General features: G+C 35.0%; 1 protein-coding gene across 9 annotated transcripts in view; it reads left to right on the top strand.

Moving 5' to 3' along the window:
• Window positions 1–21434, top strand: part of LOC143222324 (suppressor of lurcher protein 1-like) — a 293085-nt gene that overhangs the window by 177652 nt on the left and 93999 nt on the right. For 7 of the 9 annotated variants that reach the window (XM_076448702.1, XM_076448703.1, XM_076448710.1 and 4 more), the window contains one exon: window positions 12383–12512. In XM_076448702.1, the coding sequence (XP_076304817.1) occupies window positions 12407–12512 (106 nt within the window). In that variant the 5' untranslated portion in view covers window positions 12383–12406. Of the gene's footprint in view, window positions 1–12381; window positions 12517–19160; window positions 19412–21434 lie in introns of those variants that run through there. The other 2 variants (XM_076448705.1, XM_076448706.1) reach the window with 2 other exon arrangements.

Raw genomic sequence — 21434 nt, 5'->3', positions numbered from 1 at the left:
TCCCCAGGTCTTATAATGCTAAAATAACGGGTTCGATCCATGCGGATGACACAGCACAAGTAGTCAGTTGTTTGAACTAGTACTAGTACAAATTAGTCTGTTTGCGAAATATTGAGTGTTTTCCTGTTTTTGTTTTTCTCACTATTATATCAATGTATGTATATATATAAATATACATAATATTATTTTCAATCTATCCATCTAATGCATGGGTATAAACATTTCTGTAAAATTACGAACAGCAAGTGAAATAGTAATCTAACAGACGATCAAAATGATTTTCATTTATTTCCGTGTTTTTCTACGTACCTAAGCCAGTTCTGGATTTTCGCGAAACTGCTCAAACAAAGCAAGTGAATTACGAACTATAAATCCACTTCCCAGAAGTTTGTTCAAAACATAAAGTGTGAATGGTTCGTCCATTTCGTTAAAAGCTTATGTCGTTCCCACTACAAATATTTATGAAACTCGATAATGCAAGCAAGACTAGCATGACTTGACTGTCTAACTCGGATGTGGATTTCTTTCGTTTTTCTAGAGAGAAATAACATGTTTATCGGGAAGCGGATATTGCTGTGAGAAGAACAAATTGGCTTAGTGCCAGACTTTTAAGCGTCTTTATAGATTAGTTTTACGTTTTTTGTTTTTGAGGAATATCGTACAATTTTACATAACAGGACTTAAGAAAGTTATGATTCTAGCTAATATTTTGAGTTTACTAAAAAATTAAAGTTTTATACCAGAGTTTCATGTACGGTTTCATTTATGTTTAGTTTTAACCCTAAGAAATAGGGCTAATAAAAAATAAATCCCACAGAAAATTCTCTTTTAATCGTAAATTCATCTACTGTTTATTTGAAGGAAAAAAACGTATTGGCGCTTAGATCATTTTATAAGAAAATAGTTTATAAGATCAGTTGTTTGTATGTATAACCATTATCAGAAATTTGAGTAAGAAACCACACGACAAAATAGCTATAAATTACCCAAACTAGACCTATAGGATGTTATATTTTTAAAATTAGAAAAAAAAACAAAAAAAAACTGAACGTTAATGGATAAAATTCAGATATATTTTGAGTTATAAAAATATAAATGAAGAGGTTCGATTTTCAGATGTTTTGTAGGTCAAGTGAAATAGTTTATTCAAAAAGAAGCGCTGTAATAAATCTGAAAACTCGTATCAGATGGATTTCCAATCGCTTTACAAAGAAAGTAAGTGTATTCATGCAAGCATCGTCCAAAAACAGCTTGAACGTGACGAAATCAGATATTTTAATACCAATTCTGACATGGTATTAATCATACGCGATAGTTTAACTTCTTAAGTATAAATAGTTATCGCTTGTAGACAACAAGGGACCATTTGATTCTCTTGTGCTGTTCTTTTTCCTGCCTTCAAAAGAAAGTAAAAACTTATAACCGCCCTTTGTTTTACAGAAAATAATCGATTCCCCTTTTGTAAATGGTAAAAAGAGGTATTTAATAAAACTGTAACAGTCGTCTGTCTCTCGTATTTTCAACTTAAATAACAACCTTTCGTATAAATAGTTTACATATGCAGAAAATAATGTTTAAAGATGGTTAACCCTAATTCTTCATAGCTTACTGTCTTATATATAGCTGCCCATCTGGTTGGTATATTAGTTCAAAAACACACAAAAATATAAAAAATCAAACAGTTCCTTCACTTGCTTTTAATTTTAGTTTAGAGCAGTGCCTTCGGAATAACCCTTTTTTGTGTTTAAGGTACTCAAAGTTCACACTATGTTATGTAACAGTATTCCACATGACACTATTTGTTTTTATTATTTTACCACTGTAACTTGTTTGGCTATATATATCTACTGAGACATAATGTTTTTCTGTTGTTTCTTTCTTTTTCTTCCAAATGCTTTCCAATCTATCGTCACCCCTTCTTTTCTCGACGAATTGACTTGAAACTTGTCAAGGTTATACCTTGGTTCAATACATCAGAATGGATTTTATTTTTCATTTAGGCCTTTTTAAGGACGTTTTGGGTAAAGGTCAAACAACCAGGAAATGTATAGTTGGGTTCCTGTGGCATCATATTTACAGCAATCAAGATGAAAATTAACACAAATGTAAAATTTATGCACCCAAAATATTGACAAAAAATGGATTTGTTTATTTTGAGTCTTTTTGGGGGAGTCAGAGCTCATAAAAAAGCATAATTGGGGGAGGCTTGGTCAATTATTCGGCCATATTTTGACCAATAGACTTAGTTTGGTGTGACGGGAATTCGAACCCGCGACACTCGGATTACGAGTCGAGTGCCTTAACCACCTGGCCATGCCGGGCCTCCCACACATTTAAAACCAAAAATGCTGGACTTGTGTATTTTAAGTAACTACAAGAAATTCTGCTTTACGGTGTAATACTCTCGAGTTGAACCCAATCACCGACATCCTGCATTTTTGGTTAATTAAGTTTTTATTAGATAAACTGAAAAAATGTTGCACGTTATTAGATCATATGAAGTTTAATTCCTCGCAGCAATATTGACAAAACACAGATTTGTGAAGTTTGTGTGAATGCTGTTAAATGCAAAACTACACAATAGATTGTCAGTGTTGTCCCCAACGCTGGTATCGAAACCTGATTTTAGCGTAATGTTTTCACGGACTAATTGTTTGACCACTGGGAAGGAATTCTTGTATTCTAACTTGTTTCACATTTTAAAAATTTGACGTGAAATGTATTTCAAAACTGAAAGTATATTCCACACAAGTACTTCAGTGATGCTTTCACTATAAAAGATTTTTTTCACAAACTGGTGTTTTTTATATTATCTCACAGTCACATTTCTAAAGAACTCTCTTTCAGTGTCAGTTTTATTTACAGACACACAGTAAGAAGAAAAATACACACGTTTTTAGTGTTTCATTATTCGAGCTTTTTTTTTAACTTCGCGGAAAGCTACGCGAGGGCAATCTACGCTAGTCGTCTCCTAATTTAGCAGTGTAAGACTAGAAGTAAGACAGCTAGTCATCACTACCCACCGCCGGCTTTTGGGTTACTTCCTTTACCAACGAATAGTGAGATTGACCGTCACATTATAACGCCTCCACGGCTGAAAGAGCGAGCATGTTTGGTGTGACAATTTATGTATGTCGTACAGAAAAAGTTGACTACTTTGTTACACAAAAAATACACAAAATCACAAGTTTAATGCACTGTAAAATGTAGGCGCAACAAGTGAAGAAGCCCTTTTAAAATTTCGCTCCCTATAAGTTCAGCCTCCCCCCCGATGGAAGATATATCTTACCTTTTCAACCTGTTAGTTCAGATATTGAACTATATTCAACACAAAATATTTCATAAACGTTTACCCTGGGCCTGGCATGGCCAAGCGCGTAAGGCGTGCGACTCGTAATCTGAGGGTCGCGGGTACGCCCGCGTCGCGCTAAACATGCTCGCCCTCCCAGCCGTGGGGGTGTATAATGTGACGGTCAATCCCACTATTCGTTGGTAAAAGAGTAGCCCAAGAGTTGGCGGTGGGTGGTGATGACTAGCTGCCTTCCCTCTAGTCTTACACTACTAAATTAGGGACGGCTAGCACAGATAGCCCTCGAGTAGCTTTGTGCGAAATTCCAAAACAAACAAACAAACGTTTACCCTCTTCCTTCCCTCGGTGTTTGAGCCTTTGTCTCAAAAAGTAATAATTATTTAGATGCATAATATCAAAAAAAAATTTTGGATTCACCACTAGGTGGGTATTTCCTATAATAATTATTATAGTAATAAGGTAAAAATATATGATAATTCATCTAATATTCATTGTTATATTTGAAGAAACCTGTTTGTATTCCTTATTGTTTACGAAACCTCATCCAGTATTTCTTGCTATGTTTGAAAACTCATCTTATATTCCTTGTCATATTTGAAAACTCGTCTAGTATCCCTCACTACAATGTGAAACCTCATTTAATATCAGTTGCTATATGTGAACACTCATCTAGTATTCGTTGCTGTGTTTGAAAACCGATCCAGTATTACTTATTATATTTGAAAACTTATACATTATCCCTAGCTATGTATGAAAACTCATTTAGTATCACTTCCTCTGTTTCAAAACCCATCAAGTATTCCATGTTATGTTTGAAAACCCATTTTGTATTCTTTGCTGTGTTTGGAGATTCATCTAACATTTCTTGCTATGTGTGTAAACTTATTTACTATTCCCTACTATATTTGAAAACTCATGTTATTCCTTATTATGTTTCACAGCTCGTCTGGTATCCCTTGCTTATTTGATTAAGTATGGTGTACTCTTTTAAAACTGTAGTTAACTACAAGAGACAAAAAATCGTCTCACCCTATTCTTCACAAATTTTAATGTTATATTTGGTATAATTACATTTATTGTAACATTTAAGAATGACTTGGAAGAATTTGACAGAAGAAGAAATATTTTTACTCAAAAACTGTATATATGAATATTTAGCTTTAGTTAGTGTTGAACTTAAAAACGTGATTGAAACCGACTGCGACGGAAAAAAAATGAATATAGCTAAATTAAAGAAATATGGGTTAGAAATGTCAAATCATTAGGCATTTACAAGCCTTCATCTGTTTGTTAGTAGTATTTATTTATATAACAAAAATATTGTAGTTTAAATACATTTTCTTACTGCTGTATATTTATTTCACCACATTTGTTGAAAGGGCAGGAAGTAGAATTGCCTACATTTATTTTTATTATTATTTTCATAGCTTTCAACAAAAAATACTGAAAAAAAATTAAAATATCTATTGTAGAAAATGTTGTTTACTTGGCTCAAAGGCAGGTTTAAACTTTTTAATTTATCTGACGTTAGTGGCGGCATCTATCGATATACATAATCATTTATCTTGTAATCAAAATAAGAATAATTTTAGTTGATAGTAATTTAACATTTTTTACTGTGTGAACTGACATCATATTCATTTTTTATCATAAACCTAAGTCTTTAAAGCATTATATATAGAGCACATCTTTTTATTTATAAATGTAAAGGACCTAATTGGATCACCTCTTTTACTTTATTCATAAAATATGTTGTATTCAACGAATAAGTGAAAGCAAAAAAAGATTGCCAACCACACTACATATAATGTAAGTGTTCATCAAGCCTGGTTACTGTATTTATACATTTTCGTGGATGTACCTTTCTTTGTTTTTCTTTTACGTGCGTGCTTCCAATATTAATTATTTTTTATAAACTACTTTTAATTTTACCATATTTTCTAATAGTAAATCTATCATATTTATCAGAACCAATAACATTTTTCTCAAAGTTTTTTTCCACTCTATATGGTAAAGTACAATACAATTAGTAAGGTATATAAAATATAACTTAAACTAACACTTTATTCTTTATTTTTGTCTTATTTAAACGATTTTCTGGTTTTTATCACAAATTGAAGCAAAAATAACACGATAAATATTGTTATTAATCTATTTTCGTGTATTTTTTTTATTTTAAAAAGCACAAGTCTACATAGTAAATGCTGTAGTAACTTTTATAATACAGCGTTACCTAAAGTCTGTTTGACTAATATCTCTTCGAACACTAAATCTAAACTTAGAATTAAATATACAACAACCATATTTGCAAATAAAATTGCTATTGTTAGGTTTAACGTCCTACACTGGTACAGCGGTAAGTCTACGGATTTACAACCCTAAAATCAGGGGTACGATATCCCTCAGTGGACTCAGAAGATATCCCGATGTAGCTTTGCAAAAAGAAAACACGAACATTAGGTTTAAGCCTAATGTTGAATTTATTTGTTATGGAGTTTTAGTTTAAAAATAACTGTAACTGTGTAGTTGTTATGGACATAGCATGTAGAGTATATAGCATTTTGTTTATGACGTGGAGTATGGATCTGTTGGCACGGTTTACTCTCACTAATTAGTTATTTATGTTGAGAAGTTAATTATAAGCGCTTTATGTGTATGTAACGAAACTACAACGCCACTAGGGATTTATCCTGAAAGAAGAAATAAATGTGCGCATCATTAGTAATAACTATATTAATAATTATTATTATGCCAGGAAAGTAACTTATGTAATTGTGTGTATAATCATTATATTGTAAGAGAAGTTTAAATCGTGTCAAATAAATTGAGTTAAATATAAAAGGTCAAGAAAAGTAGTTTTATAAATATAAAAATTCAACGAGATCAGATTTCTATGTATACATTTAGTAAAACACAATAACGCAGACAGATAAATAATAGACCATTAGGGCTGGGCATACAGATATCGGTTCAACAGAAATAAGAATACATATAGTTCAGTAGGATTAGACATATAAATTCAACAATTAGTTCAACGAATTATGTATGCACATCATCTGAATAGGGCATACAGATAGTTGAACAGAAGTAAATAGGTTTACAATTGAACCAGCATTGATTATGTTTATCATATAAGAAAGTTTTCAGTATGCTGTTCCCCCACTCCCCGCTACTTGTAATTTGAATTTTCAATTCAAACTTGTTTATCGAAGCCTCAGTGAATACTACAGTAATTTTACCACGTGACTACCGTTGATAATTCAAAATTTCACTATTGTGGAAATATCACCTTTGTTGCAACACTTTGGTTTCAAGACCCAGTTTTGTGCAGTTCCGTCCAAACAGTTGCCTTGTGGTTGAACTCAGGATTTAGAAAGCTAGACTATGGGACATTTTTCTCCTCCGCTTGCAAAAGTAAATGAACAAAATCAGTTGAATTATCAGCGCCATTGAATTGCTGAGAACTACGTGGCTGTATTTCGATGTACTTTTTGGAATCATTTTGGTTACTACAGTGGTTGGAGGGGGCTTGCAGTTTGTCAAACAGTTATTTTGTACTGAAATCAGTTGTAACACTACCTGGTAAACTGAAACCATCTACGCAGTAGATCAGCAAGTCTCTTGAGGTCATTTCGACGATTCAGCGTTGCATCGCCGGAAACAGGACAATGATACGTGTTTCTGTAGCTCCTGAAACCTCTCTTCCACGGATTAAATGGTTGAATCGACAATTTAGAATAAATTAATATGAAAGTTCTGGTATGGCTCAAGGACACTCAAGAATTTTCATATGAGAGTCGTCTTTTTTTTTTTTTTTCTTTCTTGATCAAATCTGTCATTGTTTCTTGTGGGGCGCTTGACTTGTAATCTGGAGGTCGCTGGATCGCATCCCCATCACATTAAACATGCTCCCTCTTTTAGCCGTGGGAGCGTTATAACATGGCAGTCAATCCCACTATTTGTTAATAAAAAAGTAGTCCAAGAATTGGTGTTGGATGGTGATTACTAGCTACCTTCCCTCCAGTCTTACATTACTAAATTAGGGACGGCTAGCGCCGATAGCCCTCGAGTATTTTTGCGCTAATTTCAAAACAAATAAACAAACAATCTTTCTTGTGGACGTTTTCTAGTGACTTCAACCACTAATTCCTTTGCAAAACAGTCGTGATGAAAGATAACTCAAGGCTTTCAAGGATCACTGCTGCTCGAGTTTCACTTCGCGTAACAAGTCGTCCCATACCACAAAACCACACGTTCGCTTAAAAGTTAGCATGTTGGCAGCGTGGTAAGGCTGTTTATTAAGTATGACTGTTGGATATTTATTTAGTTTGTAGCGTGGTAAGGCTGTTTATTAAGTATGACTGTTGGATATTTATTTAGTTTGCATTGTGGTAAGGCTGTTTATTAAGTATGACTGTTGGATATTTATTTAGTTTGCATTTCGTTGATCCGTTATTTGTTTTCTCGTTTTTCTGAGTTTGTTTTATTTCTTTAACATTCGGTGAGTGTAAGCGTCAACATATGTATATGCTTGAGTGGTTTGTGTGGTTAACGCTATGGTTATTGATGGAAGTATTGGCCATAATAGTGTTTTTTAGCTTCTTTTGGGTGTGATTTGTTTCACGTATTAGTATGTTTTGTTTGTCGTTAAACAGTGCTTGTAGATGGCGACACGTAGGTTTGATTTTTCCAGTAGTGGCTGCAGTTCATATTCAGTCGAAACGTTTTATTAAGCTCGGCAACTTGTATTAGCCGTCTATTTTTGTAATATACGAGCTGATTTGAAGAGACGAGGAATGTTTAAAATTAATTAAACCAATGTTCGTATATTTCAAAGTAATAATTTGAACTTCTTTATGTATATATACGTATATAGAGAGATTAATAATATGACCTGTTTGTTGGCGATGAAATGTTTTTATATAAATGAAGTCAATCACGTTTTCACCGTTACATCCTTTGACACTATTTGTTCAACAGTTCCTTGAAATAAAACTGTTTTTATATATTATTTATGTTTCACTCATTGTTCAGTAGTTCCTTGAAATAAAACCCTTGTTATACATTATTTATGTTTCACTCATTGTTCAGTAGTTCCTTGAAATAAAACCCTTGCTATATATTATTTATGTTTCACTCATTGTTCAGTAGGTCCTCGAAATAAAACCCTTGTTATATCTTATTTATGTTTCACTCATTGTTCAGTAGTTCCTTGAAATAAATTGTTTGTTTGTTTTTTGGAATTTCGCACAAAGCTACTCGAGGGCTATCTGTGCTAGCCGTCCCTAATTTAGCAGTGTAAGACTAGGGGGAAGGCAGCTAGTCATCACCACCCACCGCCAACTCTTGGGCTACTCTTTTACCAATGAATAGTGGGATTGACTGTCACATTATAACGCCCCCACGGCTGAAAGGGCGAGCATGTTTGGCACGACTCGGGCGCGAACCCGCGACCCTCAGATTACGAAGCGCACGCCTTAACGCGCTAGGCCATACCAGGCCCCTTTGAAATAAAACCCTTGTTATATCTTATTTATGTTTCACTCATTGTTCAGTAGTTCCTTGAAATAAAACCCTTGTTATACATTATTTATATTTCACTCATTGTTCAGTAGTTCCATGAAATAAAACCCTTGTTATATCTTATTTATGTTTCACTCATTGTTCAGTAGTTCCTTGAAATAAAACCCTTGCTATATCTTATCTATGGAATTTGGATTTGGAAAAAAATAAAAAATCTCTATATCGAAATCAAAGCTGATTTATCTGCTCTGACTCGAACCGAGACAAATATTTATGATATTGCAGTACATATGTTAATAAGAAACTGTTATCACGGTGTCTCATAATGGAAATAAATAAAGTGTTGTTTTCAGTCTCTTTCTTATTGTTTCTTAGGGCAGTCATGGCCAGGTGGTTAAATCAATCATAGAGCAGTACTCAATTAATAAAAACTGTTTAACCTGAAAGTGTGAATTTAAAACTCTCCTAGATTGAGGAATATGTCTGTATTTTATTATAGCAAAGCCACATCGGGCTATCTATTGAGTCTACCGAGGGTAATTAAACTCCTGAATTGGATACGTTATAAATCCGTAGACTTACTGCTGCACCAGCGGGGGACCGGATTAACCAACATAAGATGAAGAAAGAATGACTGTGTTGTGTTAACTTTGTGATGTTGTGCATAACCAGTGAAAGAGGTTTCTAAATTTCATTATGGTGGTACTAAGTCCATTAACATGTTTATGTGTAAATCTAGAAACGCATACAAACGTACATATAAGTCACAAAATCTACACCATAATCTCACGAAAAAGTTATTTCTAGCAGTATAATACCACGGTTTCATCGTGCAACCGAGCTTTACATGACTTTGAATATTTATTTAAAACATAAACCAAATATTGTCCCGCAGTGGCACAGCGGCATGTCTGTGGACTCACACCGTTAGAAACCGAGTTTCGATAACCGTGGTGGGCAGAGCACAGATATCCCATTTTGTATCTTTGTGCTTAATTCCATACAAAAAAAAAAAACAATATGCTCACTGTTGAAAGTGTGGAGCGCTTTCAACGAAATCACTTGTAGAAGACCAGACCCTACATCCGCAGCCCGCCACGCTAATCATTAGGCCAAGTTCAGTCCAGTGCGTATAGAAATGCATTGAGTTAATGATGGTATCGTTTTGTTGTTATATCCAGTTGTATATTTTGGTTCAGTTCTTTGTTTTATTAAAAAAAGCGACAATATTGTTTTCATAGACTAATTATTTAAATGAATCGTGTTTATTGATTTGTTTTCATGTTATTAGTTTCAGTGCTATTGGGCAGTTTTCGGCACTTTCGATCAATAAGATATGTTCTTACAGTTCGCAATATTGGAGGACACTGTAAAAGAAATACTAAAGAAGTTCACTATTCGATAAATTAGTTTAAGCCCTCCTCCCGCAATGGTTCAGTGGTAAGTCTAAAGGCCTATAACGCTAAAACCGGGTTTCGATAACTATGACAGGCACAACACAGTCAACAACAACAACCACGAAATAAAAGAAAATTGAATGAAATAAGAACATCGTAGTTTTGAATTATGTAAGATTATTTAATATTACGGAACATTCAAATATTCCTGGACAACCTGACATGGACTTGTGGTTAGGGTGCTCCGCTCGATACTTGCGAGTAACGAATTCAAATGCAGTCACCAAGCATGCTCGTTCTTTCAGTCATAAGGACATTGTAATGTCACAATCAATCTCATTACTCGTTTTTAAAGGAATAGCCCTAGAGCTGATGGTGGGTGGTGTTCTCTGGTTGTCTTCCTCTCTAGTGTAGGGACGACTGGCACAGATAGTCCTCGAGTAGCGTTTCATAAAATTCAACAAACAAATATTCGTAGTTGTCCTTGGTTTGCGTCTCGTGGTGTTGACTCGTTGCTTTCCTTCTGTGTTATCAGTCCACACTTACGGACGACTAGCGCAGATAGCTGAACAAACTCATAATCATTTATTACATCATCGCTGAAAGAGGAGGGACAAATAACTGTGATGGCCAGATGTTAAAGTTTGAAGAAGCCATGATGTAACTTTACATTCATAGAAACAACACATTTCAACAACTACAAACCTTTTAACTGTAATACGTCTGAATGCCATTAGTGTAATAAATACAGTTGTGATAACATCCTGTATTACTGAGCAGACGCTTTTTGGTTATAGATGGTGGTGATGAAGACGTCTAGAATTGATTGAAACTTTGTGAAAGCTTTTCACTATGTCCCCCCTGGCCCGGGTGAAGGTTTCTTTATTATGTCCCCCCCTGGCCCAGGTGAAGGTTTCTTTATTATGTCCCCCCCTGGCCCAGGTGAAGGTTTCTTCATTATGTTCCCCTGGCCCGGGTGAAGGCTTCTTCATTATGTCCCACCTGGCCCGGCTTGGCCAGGTGGTTAGGGCGTTCGACTCGTAATCCGAGGGTTGCGGGATCGAATCCCCGTCACATCAAACATGCTCGCCCTTTTAGCTTTGGGGCCTTATAATGTAACGATCAATTCCAGTAGCCCAAGAGTTAGCGGTGGGTGATGTTGACTAACTGCCTTCCCTCTGGTCACCCCACTAGTAGCATAGCGGGAAGTCATCGGACATAACCCTATATACTGAGTATCGATATTCTTGGTGGGCATAGCACAGATAGCTTATTACGTAGCTTTATAGCTACCGACGAACAAAACAAACCAAACCCTTTAATAAGTCTCATCTAAGCTACTAGAGTTTCAATGATTTATTATACGGTTTAGAGGTGCTGACTTTTAGATTTATCTGTTACAATCTGTTGTCATGTGTAGTTATTGGTCAATAATAATAAGAAGAATTATATTCTTATATGAAAATTTTAGACACAAAGAAACTGTAAATTTACCTCGTTAATTTATCTGACAAACGACTTATGCAGCAACGGATTTTTTTTTTAAATTCAAGAGATATTAGCGCTTCAACCGGTTGAATGGTAGTTGATATTAAATCGAATTATCCGTGATGACGAGAAAACCCACTTGTAGAGAAATATATATATGTAAAAACGGCTGATATGGGCATAGAAAGTTCTATGTAGAGGAGCGAACAAGGTCAAAACATTATTTGCTCCTCTAAACAGTGCTTTCTCTTTCCATACCAGCCGTTTTTACATATATACAGGGTGTTCGGAAAGTCACTGTGCAGTTTTGTAATCATATTTTATTCAGTCTATTTCAAGCCAGCAACTGATAGCGGTGTTTACAAACAAAATAAGAAGGATTCAGGCCTGTATTGATGCCAACAGGTGTCACTTTCAACATTGTTTATAATTGGCATTCATACTTACCCCCTGTATTCTATATTGAAACATGTCTGTTAACAAATATATAAGTGCACAGTGACTTTCCGAACACCCTGTATAAAATCAAATTGTTTAAGACGTTAAATATACATATAAGCAAAAATATCAAGAAATCGTTATATAAAGGTGCCTCGATTAGTAAACATTTTAAGAATGTACTGAATGTATCAGGCTAACTTTTATCTATGTGTTTTGTTTCCAGATTGCAGAAGACGAAGTAACAACGATGCCGGATAGTGGTCACCATGGTCCCGAGCCGACATGTGCTGCAACCTGGTGTATGTTTGATTTACTATGTGTAGTTATTCTTCTTCCACAGTTAATGACTTATGGTAGGTGTGTGACGAATATAAATTGATTATTTCAATAATTTTAGATTCCACACTTAAATAAAATGTTTAAAGACTAGATAATAATGTGGTAAACTTTTGATTATTGTAATTTTTAATAAATACATTTTGTTCAGTAATAATTCTAAAATGGTGAAGACACAACTCAAGTACCACTTGAAAGCTCCGTATGACGTTTCTTATTTAGAACTTTGTTTCATAGATGGCGATACAATCAATTTTATATAATTAGTTATCTTGTTTGTTATTACAGAACTAGTAATTATTTTACATGAGGTTTGAATTCTACATTTAATCTCGAGCTGATCAGAAAGAATATTAAGTTAAAATATAATTTAATACTGTTTGTGTAACACAGCATTTGTACAGAAGATAAGTGTTGATGAATAAAGTACACATATTTGAAAAGCATTGCTTCAGTATCCAATCTAGTTATATTATTCTCGAACTAAAAAAGAGTTTGTTTTGGTTGGTTGATACCTCTATTATATATATATATATATATAAAAAACTTGTAGTGAGAAAGTCAGTATTCTGATTGTAATGGATTAAATGGTGAACTTCGTTATTCTGCCAATAGATAGCTGTAAGACATTATAAATGATAAGGTATGAACTATTTTAGATAGAATTGTTGTTTTTATTTATTATATATGATATATAAATTCATAACTTTGTTTTTAATTTACTATCTTAACTGTATAAAGAGAGAGAAAAAGAAGATAGACACAGTTGATATCTGTTCAAAATTGCAGAAATAAAACTAGTTTTGTAATAAAATGGCGACTATCTGTTAGAAGGCTTAGAACCAGTTAATTCTAATTTCTGTTTTTCTCGTTAACAATTATAGAATTTTATATACAGAGTATTCAGTTTTTCAACTTATACAGTTTCTTTAGAAGCGTAAGTTAGCCAGTGTACACACATCATGTGTAAACATAACAAACAATTGAATTTTACGACAATTAAAAGCAAACTAGACTTCTGTCTCTTAATACAAGCTTAACTGATAATATGTACCATGTTTCTTAAAACATACTTTGATATTTTGATTCGATTCAGAAACTCCCTTAAAAAACCGTAAGACAAATTGTTATAAAGGCCTTGTTCTATTTTAAATAGTTAATACTTTGTTTAGACACGTAATTTGTTTAGAACTCAAGTAAAAATATAATAAAAACTTGTTAATATCATTTACAAAAATATTTTCAGCCGCGGCATAACGGCCATAAAATGGCTTTAAGTTCTTAAGTACAAATTTTTAGCTCATAGCTCCGCCATCTCGTAACCAATTTGAGATCTAATTACAATATTGCACTTAGGAAGTCAAACCCTATCGATTAATGTATGTGCCCACGCCAAATGGCTCGTAGATTTAATTTACTCTAATCCTGCTTAAAAGAGTTTCACGTGCCACAAGTACTGAAGATTCAACCTTGTTTTTGGCGTGAATTGAATGAAAAATTTAAGCGCTTACATGCCAAAAGAGTCATTGTGTTATTTATATCCAAGCTCTAGTTTAAGTTTTTCAGGTTATTTTTTCTCTTTGTAAGGCGAAGCGAAAAGTTTATCAAACAATCTATAAATGAATAATTTTCCAGCTCACACTCTTAAAATCCGTGGCTCGATTCCCAGCAGTGGATAGAGGACAGCTAGTCCATTGGGTATCTTTGCACTAAGAAAACAGCAAATAAATCTTAAATATATGGTTCTGAATATTGCGATGTTTGTTTCTTTTTACAGAATAAATCTCAAGAAGAAGAATTAATAAAATTCGTTTCTCTACGTCATTAGCTTGCAGCTGTGTCTCCCTCTGATAATCTCTTTGAAATTCCTACTCGCACCAAATTTTGGCTATCATATATATAAACATAATACTTGATGCCTGTCTGAACTAAATAAACACATACCTTTCTGTAACACGTATAAAAATAAATAGATTTAATACAGGAAGCGCGATGTATTATGTAACATTTTGATGTAAGTGTGGAATGTAAATAAACCTTCGTGCGTATAAAGTTAGCAGAGACAGATACAAGGTCTTTATGTAATATCTCCGGATTTGATATAACAATAACATAGAAACACGGATTTACGTAAGAATATCATTGAAATGTGACTGAATGTAAGGTTACAATATAAACGAGACTTTATGCAGTATAAAATAAAAATGTGACTTTATGTAAAATGAAACAGAAACGTGACTTTATATATAAAAATGGAAGCAAGACGTTATATAGAATAACTGAATTAAAGTAAGACTAATGACGAAGAATAACTTGGTATAAAGTTTTAACGATTTTGTGACATAATTTTATATAACAATGTAAGAGTAACCAATGAAATACTGCATTACCATCATCATTTTATTTTAAAGAATCAATGAAAGTTTAACTACTGTAACCAAACATGCCGGTCCGGCATGGCCAGGTGGTTAAGGTACTTGACTTGTAATCCGAGGGTTGCGGATTCGAATCTCCGTGACACCAAACATGCTCGCCCTTCCAGCTGTGGAGGCTTTATAATGATACGGTCAATCCCACTATTCGTTGGTAAAAGAGTATCCAAAGAGTTGGTGGTGGATGGTGATGACTATCTACCTTCCTTCTATCGTTACATTGCTAAATTAGGAAGGGCTAGCCCAGATAGCCCTCGTTCGACTTTGCGCAAAATTCTAAACAAACCAAACCAAGCCAGCCTGATATTTTCTCTTCCAATGTATAATGGCGGAAGATGGATCTGAGGCTGCCTGCGTCTTTTAGAAGCTATCCGCACGTACACTTTGTGATGAATGTAACAGAACAAACCACAAATGAAAACTATAATTTGGAATTGTATAAGTTCAGTTCTAGCCAGATTAGTTTTGGAACAATTGCTCAGTATTGAGAAAGCTTGGTTTGGATTGTGTATATTCGCATCTTCCTCACCATTAAACATCTTATATTATTAACCGTCATTATTTGGAGTTCGTAAAGAATACCTCATATTATTGGATCGTCCCCTACTGGTACAGCAGTAAGTCTACGGATTTACAACGCTAAAATTAGGGGCTCGATTCCCCTCGGTGGACTCAGCAGATAGCCCGATGTGGCTTTACTATAAGAAACCACACACGCACATTGTTGGACCAATGAGCATTAAGCGCTTTACGTTAAATTATTTCTACGCTATCAGTTTCGGATTAACCAGTTTCTTTGAGCTATCTGTGTTGTGCCCACTGGGCGTATCGAAATCTTGTTTTTAGCGGTGTGAGCCCTCAGACTTGCCGCTAATCCACTGGAAGAGGGGGGAAGTATTTTTCATAAATTACCTCGTATTATGAATTTATTATACTGAACAATACATTAACCTCTCAGAAAAGTTGGCCCCCTTCAACCCCACTCGAAAAAACAAAACTAATTAGCAACAAAAAAAACTTTCCTAACAAATCACATTTCACTAGAATAAGTAAATTCCACGGTGTAGTGGCTCGTGGAAGAGTTTTGGGGTTTTTTCTCTTCCCCCCCCAATACAAACTTCAGTTCATAGCTCTGCCATTTCCTGATCAGTTTGAGATCAAATTACAGTTTTGGACATAGAAGGTCAATCTATTTTGATTGGTATATTGACCACGCCCAATGTCCCAAGATTAATTTACTCTAATCCTGTCTAAAAGAATGTCAGTTTGAGGGTAGGCAGGTAGTGATCCTGATGAGTATAATAAAATCGAATCTAGTATACGTACACGCTTGGTATTGCTGGAGCAGAAAAAATATAGCTAATAAAATAGAGAAAACGATATCATAGATTATCTTACTCTAATTTTGCCTAAAATAATTTCAAGTGACGCGGCTATTGAGAATTCTCTCTTCTTTTTAAGAATTTTTATGTAAAAAAATAAAAAAACTACAGTACATGCCTTTTTAAAATTGCAAATAATTATTGATTATTATAATTACTGACATATGGCGTATCGTAACGTCATCATTATGTATGTGTGTATGAGGGAAGGGTATTGAATTGTCATCCCAAGTAGCCAAAACTAAGAGAAAAATCAAATATTTTCACTTTTCTAATGTTTCTTTTCTCTATATGGCCTAGCGCGTAAGGCGTGCGACTCGTAATCCGAGGGTCGCAGGTTCGCGCCCGCGTCGCGCCAAACATGCTCGCCCTCCCAGCCGTGGGGGCTTTATAATGTTACGGTCAATCCCACTATTCGTTGGTAAAAGAGTAGCCCAAGAGTTGGCGGTAAGAGTTGGCGTTGGGTGGTGATGACTAGCCGCCTTCCCTCTAGTCTTACACTGCTAAATTAGGGACGGCTAGCATAGATAGCCCTCGAGTAGCTTTGTGCGAAATTTCAAAAAAACAAACAAAACAAACTTTTCTCTATAACTTGCCAAATTGAGTTGTTATATTTTATACTATACTAGTGCCATCTATATTCTATAATAGCAGTAAGAGCTAATGTAATTGTTGACGTTGCTTTAGCAACCTTTGTAACATTGTTCTCTGTTACTGGTTAAAAGTTTTAGGTTTTTCCAGTTTACGTTTCCTCAATGTTAAATTTGCTGCAAAATACGCTTTTTTTTAAGATTTTGTTTTAGACATGAACACTGGTTTTCCTCTCAGTTTTGTTGGCACAGTCCTTGTTACAAATAATGTTTTTAATTAATATTTTATTGTCATAACACGAACGAAACCTTGATGCTATCCGAAACGACGATTCCAAAAACTTCGGATAAGTAAAATGATACAAAACTGGTTATTTGTTGTGGGCACAATAAAAATAGCCTTTTCAGTTGCTTTTCGCTTAATAACAAACAAACAAAACAGAAGGTAACACATTATTTTTTACGTTTGTCTTAATGTGTACATTTAAGTGTCAGTAACGTTTGATTTCTTAACTTCCGGAGTATATTTATGGAGAAGTAACGAAATTTTACATCCAAGCTGTAATGTACAATAAAATATCATTCTTTCCAAACGCGTCTTGAAGATATCAAAAAGTGGAATTCAAGGGGTTTCAAGTTTAACTGTGTATTTGTTTCAGTTGTTAAACGGCCCGGCATATCTAGGTGGTTGAGGCACTCGACTCACAATCCTAGAGTCACGGGATCGAATTCCCTTCATACCAAACATGCTTGCCCTTTCAACCGTGGAGGCGTTATTATGTGCGTTCAATCCCACTATTCGTTGGTAAAAGAGTAGCCCAAGATATGGCGGTGGGTGATGATGGCCAGCTGCTTTCCCTCTTGTCTTACGCTGGTAAATTAGGGACGGCTAGCGCAGATTGCACTCGCGTAGCTTTGCGCGTATTTCAAAATAAACGCAAACGTACACTATTTGCTATCTCTGCTTGCTCACCGCGAGTATCGACATTCGCTGAGTCACCAGAGAATAGGTTGAGCTGATTGATATACTTTTATGTTATGTTGGAATGAACAAACAAGGACCCACTCGAAATAACAATCAAAAGTGGGGTTCTAGAAATATTCAAATTCTATCCTCCATCTAAGGGGAGTTGGGGGAAGTGCTCTAAGGATTTGTTGTAATTAGTACACTTGGACTTTCGAACCTTCCATATTGAGATCCGTAATAGAAAGTTTTTAGACTTTAAGAATTGTCGTGATAGCTTTATTTAAAAAACAAACTAGTAAGAACGTATTCAAAACAATTTTTTTCCCTAGTTTGTGTTTTTACGTATGACTTACCAATTTGTTTGTTGTTTTTTTTCACTGTTACTAAGGCAACTAACATTAGGCTTATAATTCAGTACGTTTAGAATAGATTCTTGGCTTGAACAAAGAGAGTGGTTGCGTGAATGGAAGGATGCCTTGTACAACAGTGAGTTCTTACACTAATATGTGTAATCCTTATAAGCATGTGTTTGTAATCAATACCCCTAATATTATATGTATTATTTATTGTAATAAAATGAACAGAGGGCCGATAAAAGTTTTGTCTGATCGTCTCACTAGCTTATTAGATTTGGTGTGCGGTTTAACACAAAGACACATTGAATTATTTACCGTGTCTACCACGGAGAATCGAACGCTAGATTATTATTTGTTTTGAATTTTGCGCAAAGCTACACGAGGGCTATCTGCGGTAGCTGCCCCTAATTTGGCAGTGTAAGACTAGAGGGGAGGCAGCTAGTCATCACCACCCAACGCTAACTCTTAGGTTACTCTTTTACCAACGAATAGTGGAATTATAACGACCCCACGGCTGAAATGGCGAGCATGTTTGGTTTGACGGGATTCGTATCCGTGACCCTTAGATTACGAGTCGAGTGCCTTAACCACTAGGCCATGTAGGACCCCCAGATTATAGCGGGAATCTATTTATTAGGAAAACTTATCTTCTACATTATTGGATTTTATTTGTTGATGTTGTTACACGACTCTTTGAAAGTTTACTTAATAATAAATAAATAATGATGTGCACTTCTATAGCTTAACTTCGTGGAATAATATCCATGATATGAAAACAAAAAGAGAGAGAGAAACAAACGCGTCCATATCAATGACGATCGCTGGTGAACGCACATCTTCGTAACAGTTCATCATCTGCACTCTCGTCAGTTCCTGGCGTTGTCGCTGCTGTGATGTCAACTTCCGGAGCCCCATTTTAGTCCGCGCCTTCATAGCCTCGCTCTTGAACCTCCGAGATTCAAGTAATATTATCTCTTTTACACTGTACGGTGAGGAATGACATAACTTATTGTTGCACGCGATGTTGCTCGTGGCTGTTGGGTTTGTCTTAATTTTGCTTATTGTATTTTTGATAGTTATTATTATTATGCAAACCTCGGTTCTTTACGACGCGTAAGAGGTCGTTGGGAGCCATGAACAGCCAGCTAACTCTTCAGTAAGAGACACGAACGCTTATTATACCTATGAGGTAAGTGAAACATTAACAGCATCCAAGTATCAATATGTTAGATTATATTGGCCCAAGCAGGTATTTCTTTTCGGTAAGATTTAAAGTAACTTAACCGGCAATTTCTACTCGAAAATATGCCATGAAGATAGATACATGGAAGCCTGTAAAGAAACAAAAACAATTGTATTTATTTATTCCGGTCATACACTTTTTGAACTTGACACTTTGGCATATAAATTAATCCTGTTAAAAATTAATGAACTTTTAAATTTAAAGCGCTACTTGTAATTACTTGTCATTTTAACCTAATAATCTCCTCGAGTTCGCTGGTCGTTTCAAACGACCAACGGAAAATACTTGTAGTTTTAGAACAAAGTAACTAAAGGAATATTAGACACACATTGAACACTTGTAATATAATTAAGATAAGCTAAATTAGTGTTGAACTTATAATTAAAACTCGCACTTCTGTCAGTTTTCGTTTTTACACTCAGCGGCTTTACCTGCTGGGATTTTAAGGTTTGTTCAGACATGATTGAGTGTTTCAGTATTTCTGAGAATTTTTGTTTATAAAATTCAATACCAAATACCTAATATGATATTATTATTACTTTTACCCATGTTAAGCCCGTAACTGTTCTTATCACGTCTTATTTTGTCTGTGTGATTCTCCGCCGTTGTCAACACGATATAGTCCAATAGAAGTAATTAACCTGGGACTAGTAGGACTGTTTGTCAATTTCAAATATTCTCGCATTTCTACACAGTGGTTATCTGCGTAAAACTTTGAACTGATAGACTAGATGGAAGACAGCTTATCAATAGCATTCACCGCCAACACTTGAGCTACTCTAATCTTCAATATCTTAAAGCACCCTCCGACCCAAAGTTTAAGCGCAATTTTGCTGGAACGAGACGTGAACCTTAGACCCTAGGATTTCCATTTCACACTAACTAGTCCTTGTTGGACTGTATGTACTACTGATTAGACTGGGCTTATAAAATGTATAACGCGCTTACATGTAGTAAGTCCTCCTAAAAATAAAGTCGTTTTGTGCTGTAATTTCCAATCTCGGGATTAACCGTAGCTCTAGAAAGTTAAAGAAGCATTAATTTAGTAAAATCTTATAAAACATATAGTTTGGAATTCAAACTTCCTAGGGTTTAGTGTTAGATATCACAGTTTTTCAGAAACGTTTTGTAAAATATAAGATACTTTAAATGACAACTGTTAAGAACAACTGGAGATCGTATGTATATATTTGAGAACAATCACTTTAGAAATCTCTGTTAAAACAAAAATCGCAGAAGTAACATTTGTCAGAAATTACAGAAAGTTTCACGCAATTTCAAATACGAAATTAAGAAAATCGAAACTGTTTAAAATGAAAGATCAGTGTAGTTTTCAAAGATTTGAAAGACACTCGACTTCTGAGGGTTGCGTTCGCTCGTCCTTTCAGCCGTGTGGGCGTTATATGTAACAGTCAATCCCACCAAGTTGGTAAAAGTCAAACTGGGTGGTGATGACTCGCTGCCTTCCCTCTAGTCTTACACTGCTAGGTATGCGCGCGAAATTCAAAACAAACAAACTTGAGTGTACCCCTTTAGTTTATTCGAGCTTTGCCTGACAGATCATCCTAACACCGTTAGGTAGTCGCTTTTCTTGTTGAGACGTAAATTAACTGGGAGTGTTTTTGTTGTTGTTTTTATCTCTTCGCTCGTATCTACACACTGACACTGGGGGAGTTGATAACTTTTATATGGCGATGTTCTTCCTTGTCCGGCCCAAGAAACATTTAAATTAAAATATTGTTTCAGTCTAAAACATTATGTTTTGTTGAGAAGATTAGAAGAGCAAATATATTCTGTTAGTTTGTTAGTTTCAACGTGTTCCGAGGTTTGTTAGTTCCATCGTGTTCATTGAATGTCAAATTCTTGTTTGTGTGTGTGTGCGCGCGCGCTTTCTTAATAAACAAAGATATGTTGCTTCTAGTCAGACATTGGTTTTAGTAACAGCGTGAAATACAACTAAAGGTCTAAA

Source organism: Tachypleus tridentatus, chromosome 8, assembly GCF_004210375.1.
Source record: "Tachypleus tridentatus isolate NWPU-2018 chromosome 8, ASM421037v1, whole genome shotgun sequence".
Lineage (NCBI taxonomy): Eukaryota > Metazoa > Arthropoda > Merostomata > Xiphosura > Limulidae > Tachypleus > Tachypleus tridentatus.
Note: the sequence above shows the minus strand (reverse complement) of the source record. Positions and strands in the feature narration are given on the sequence as shown.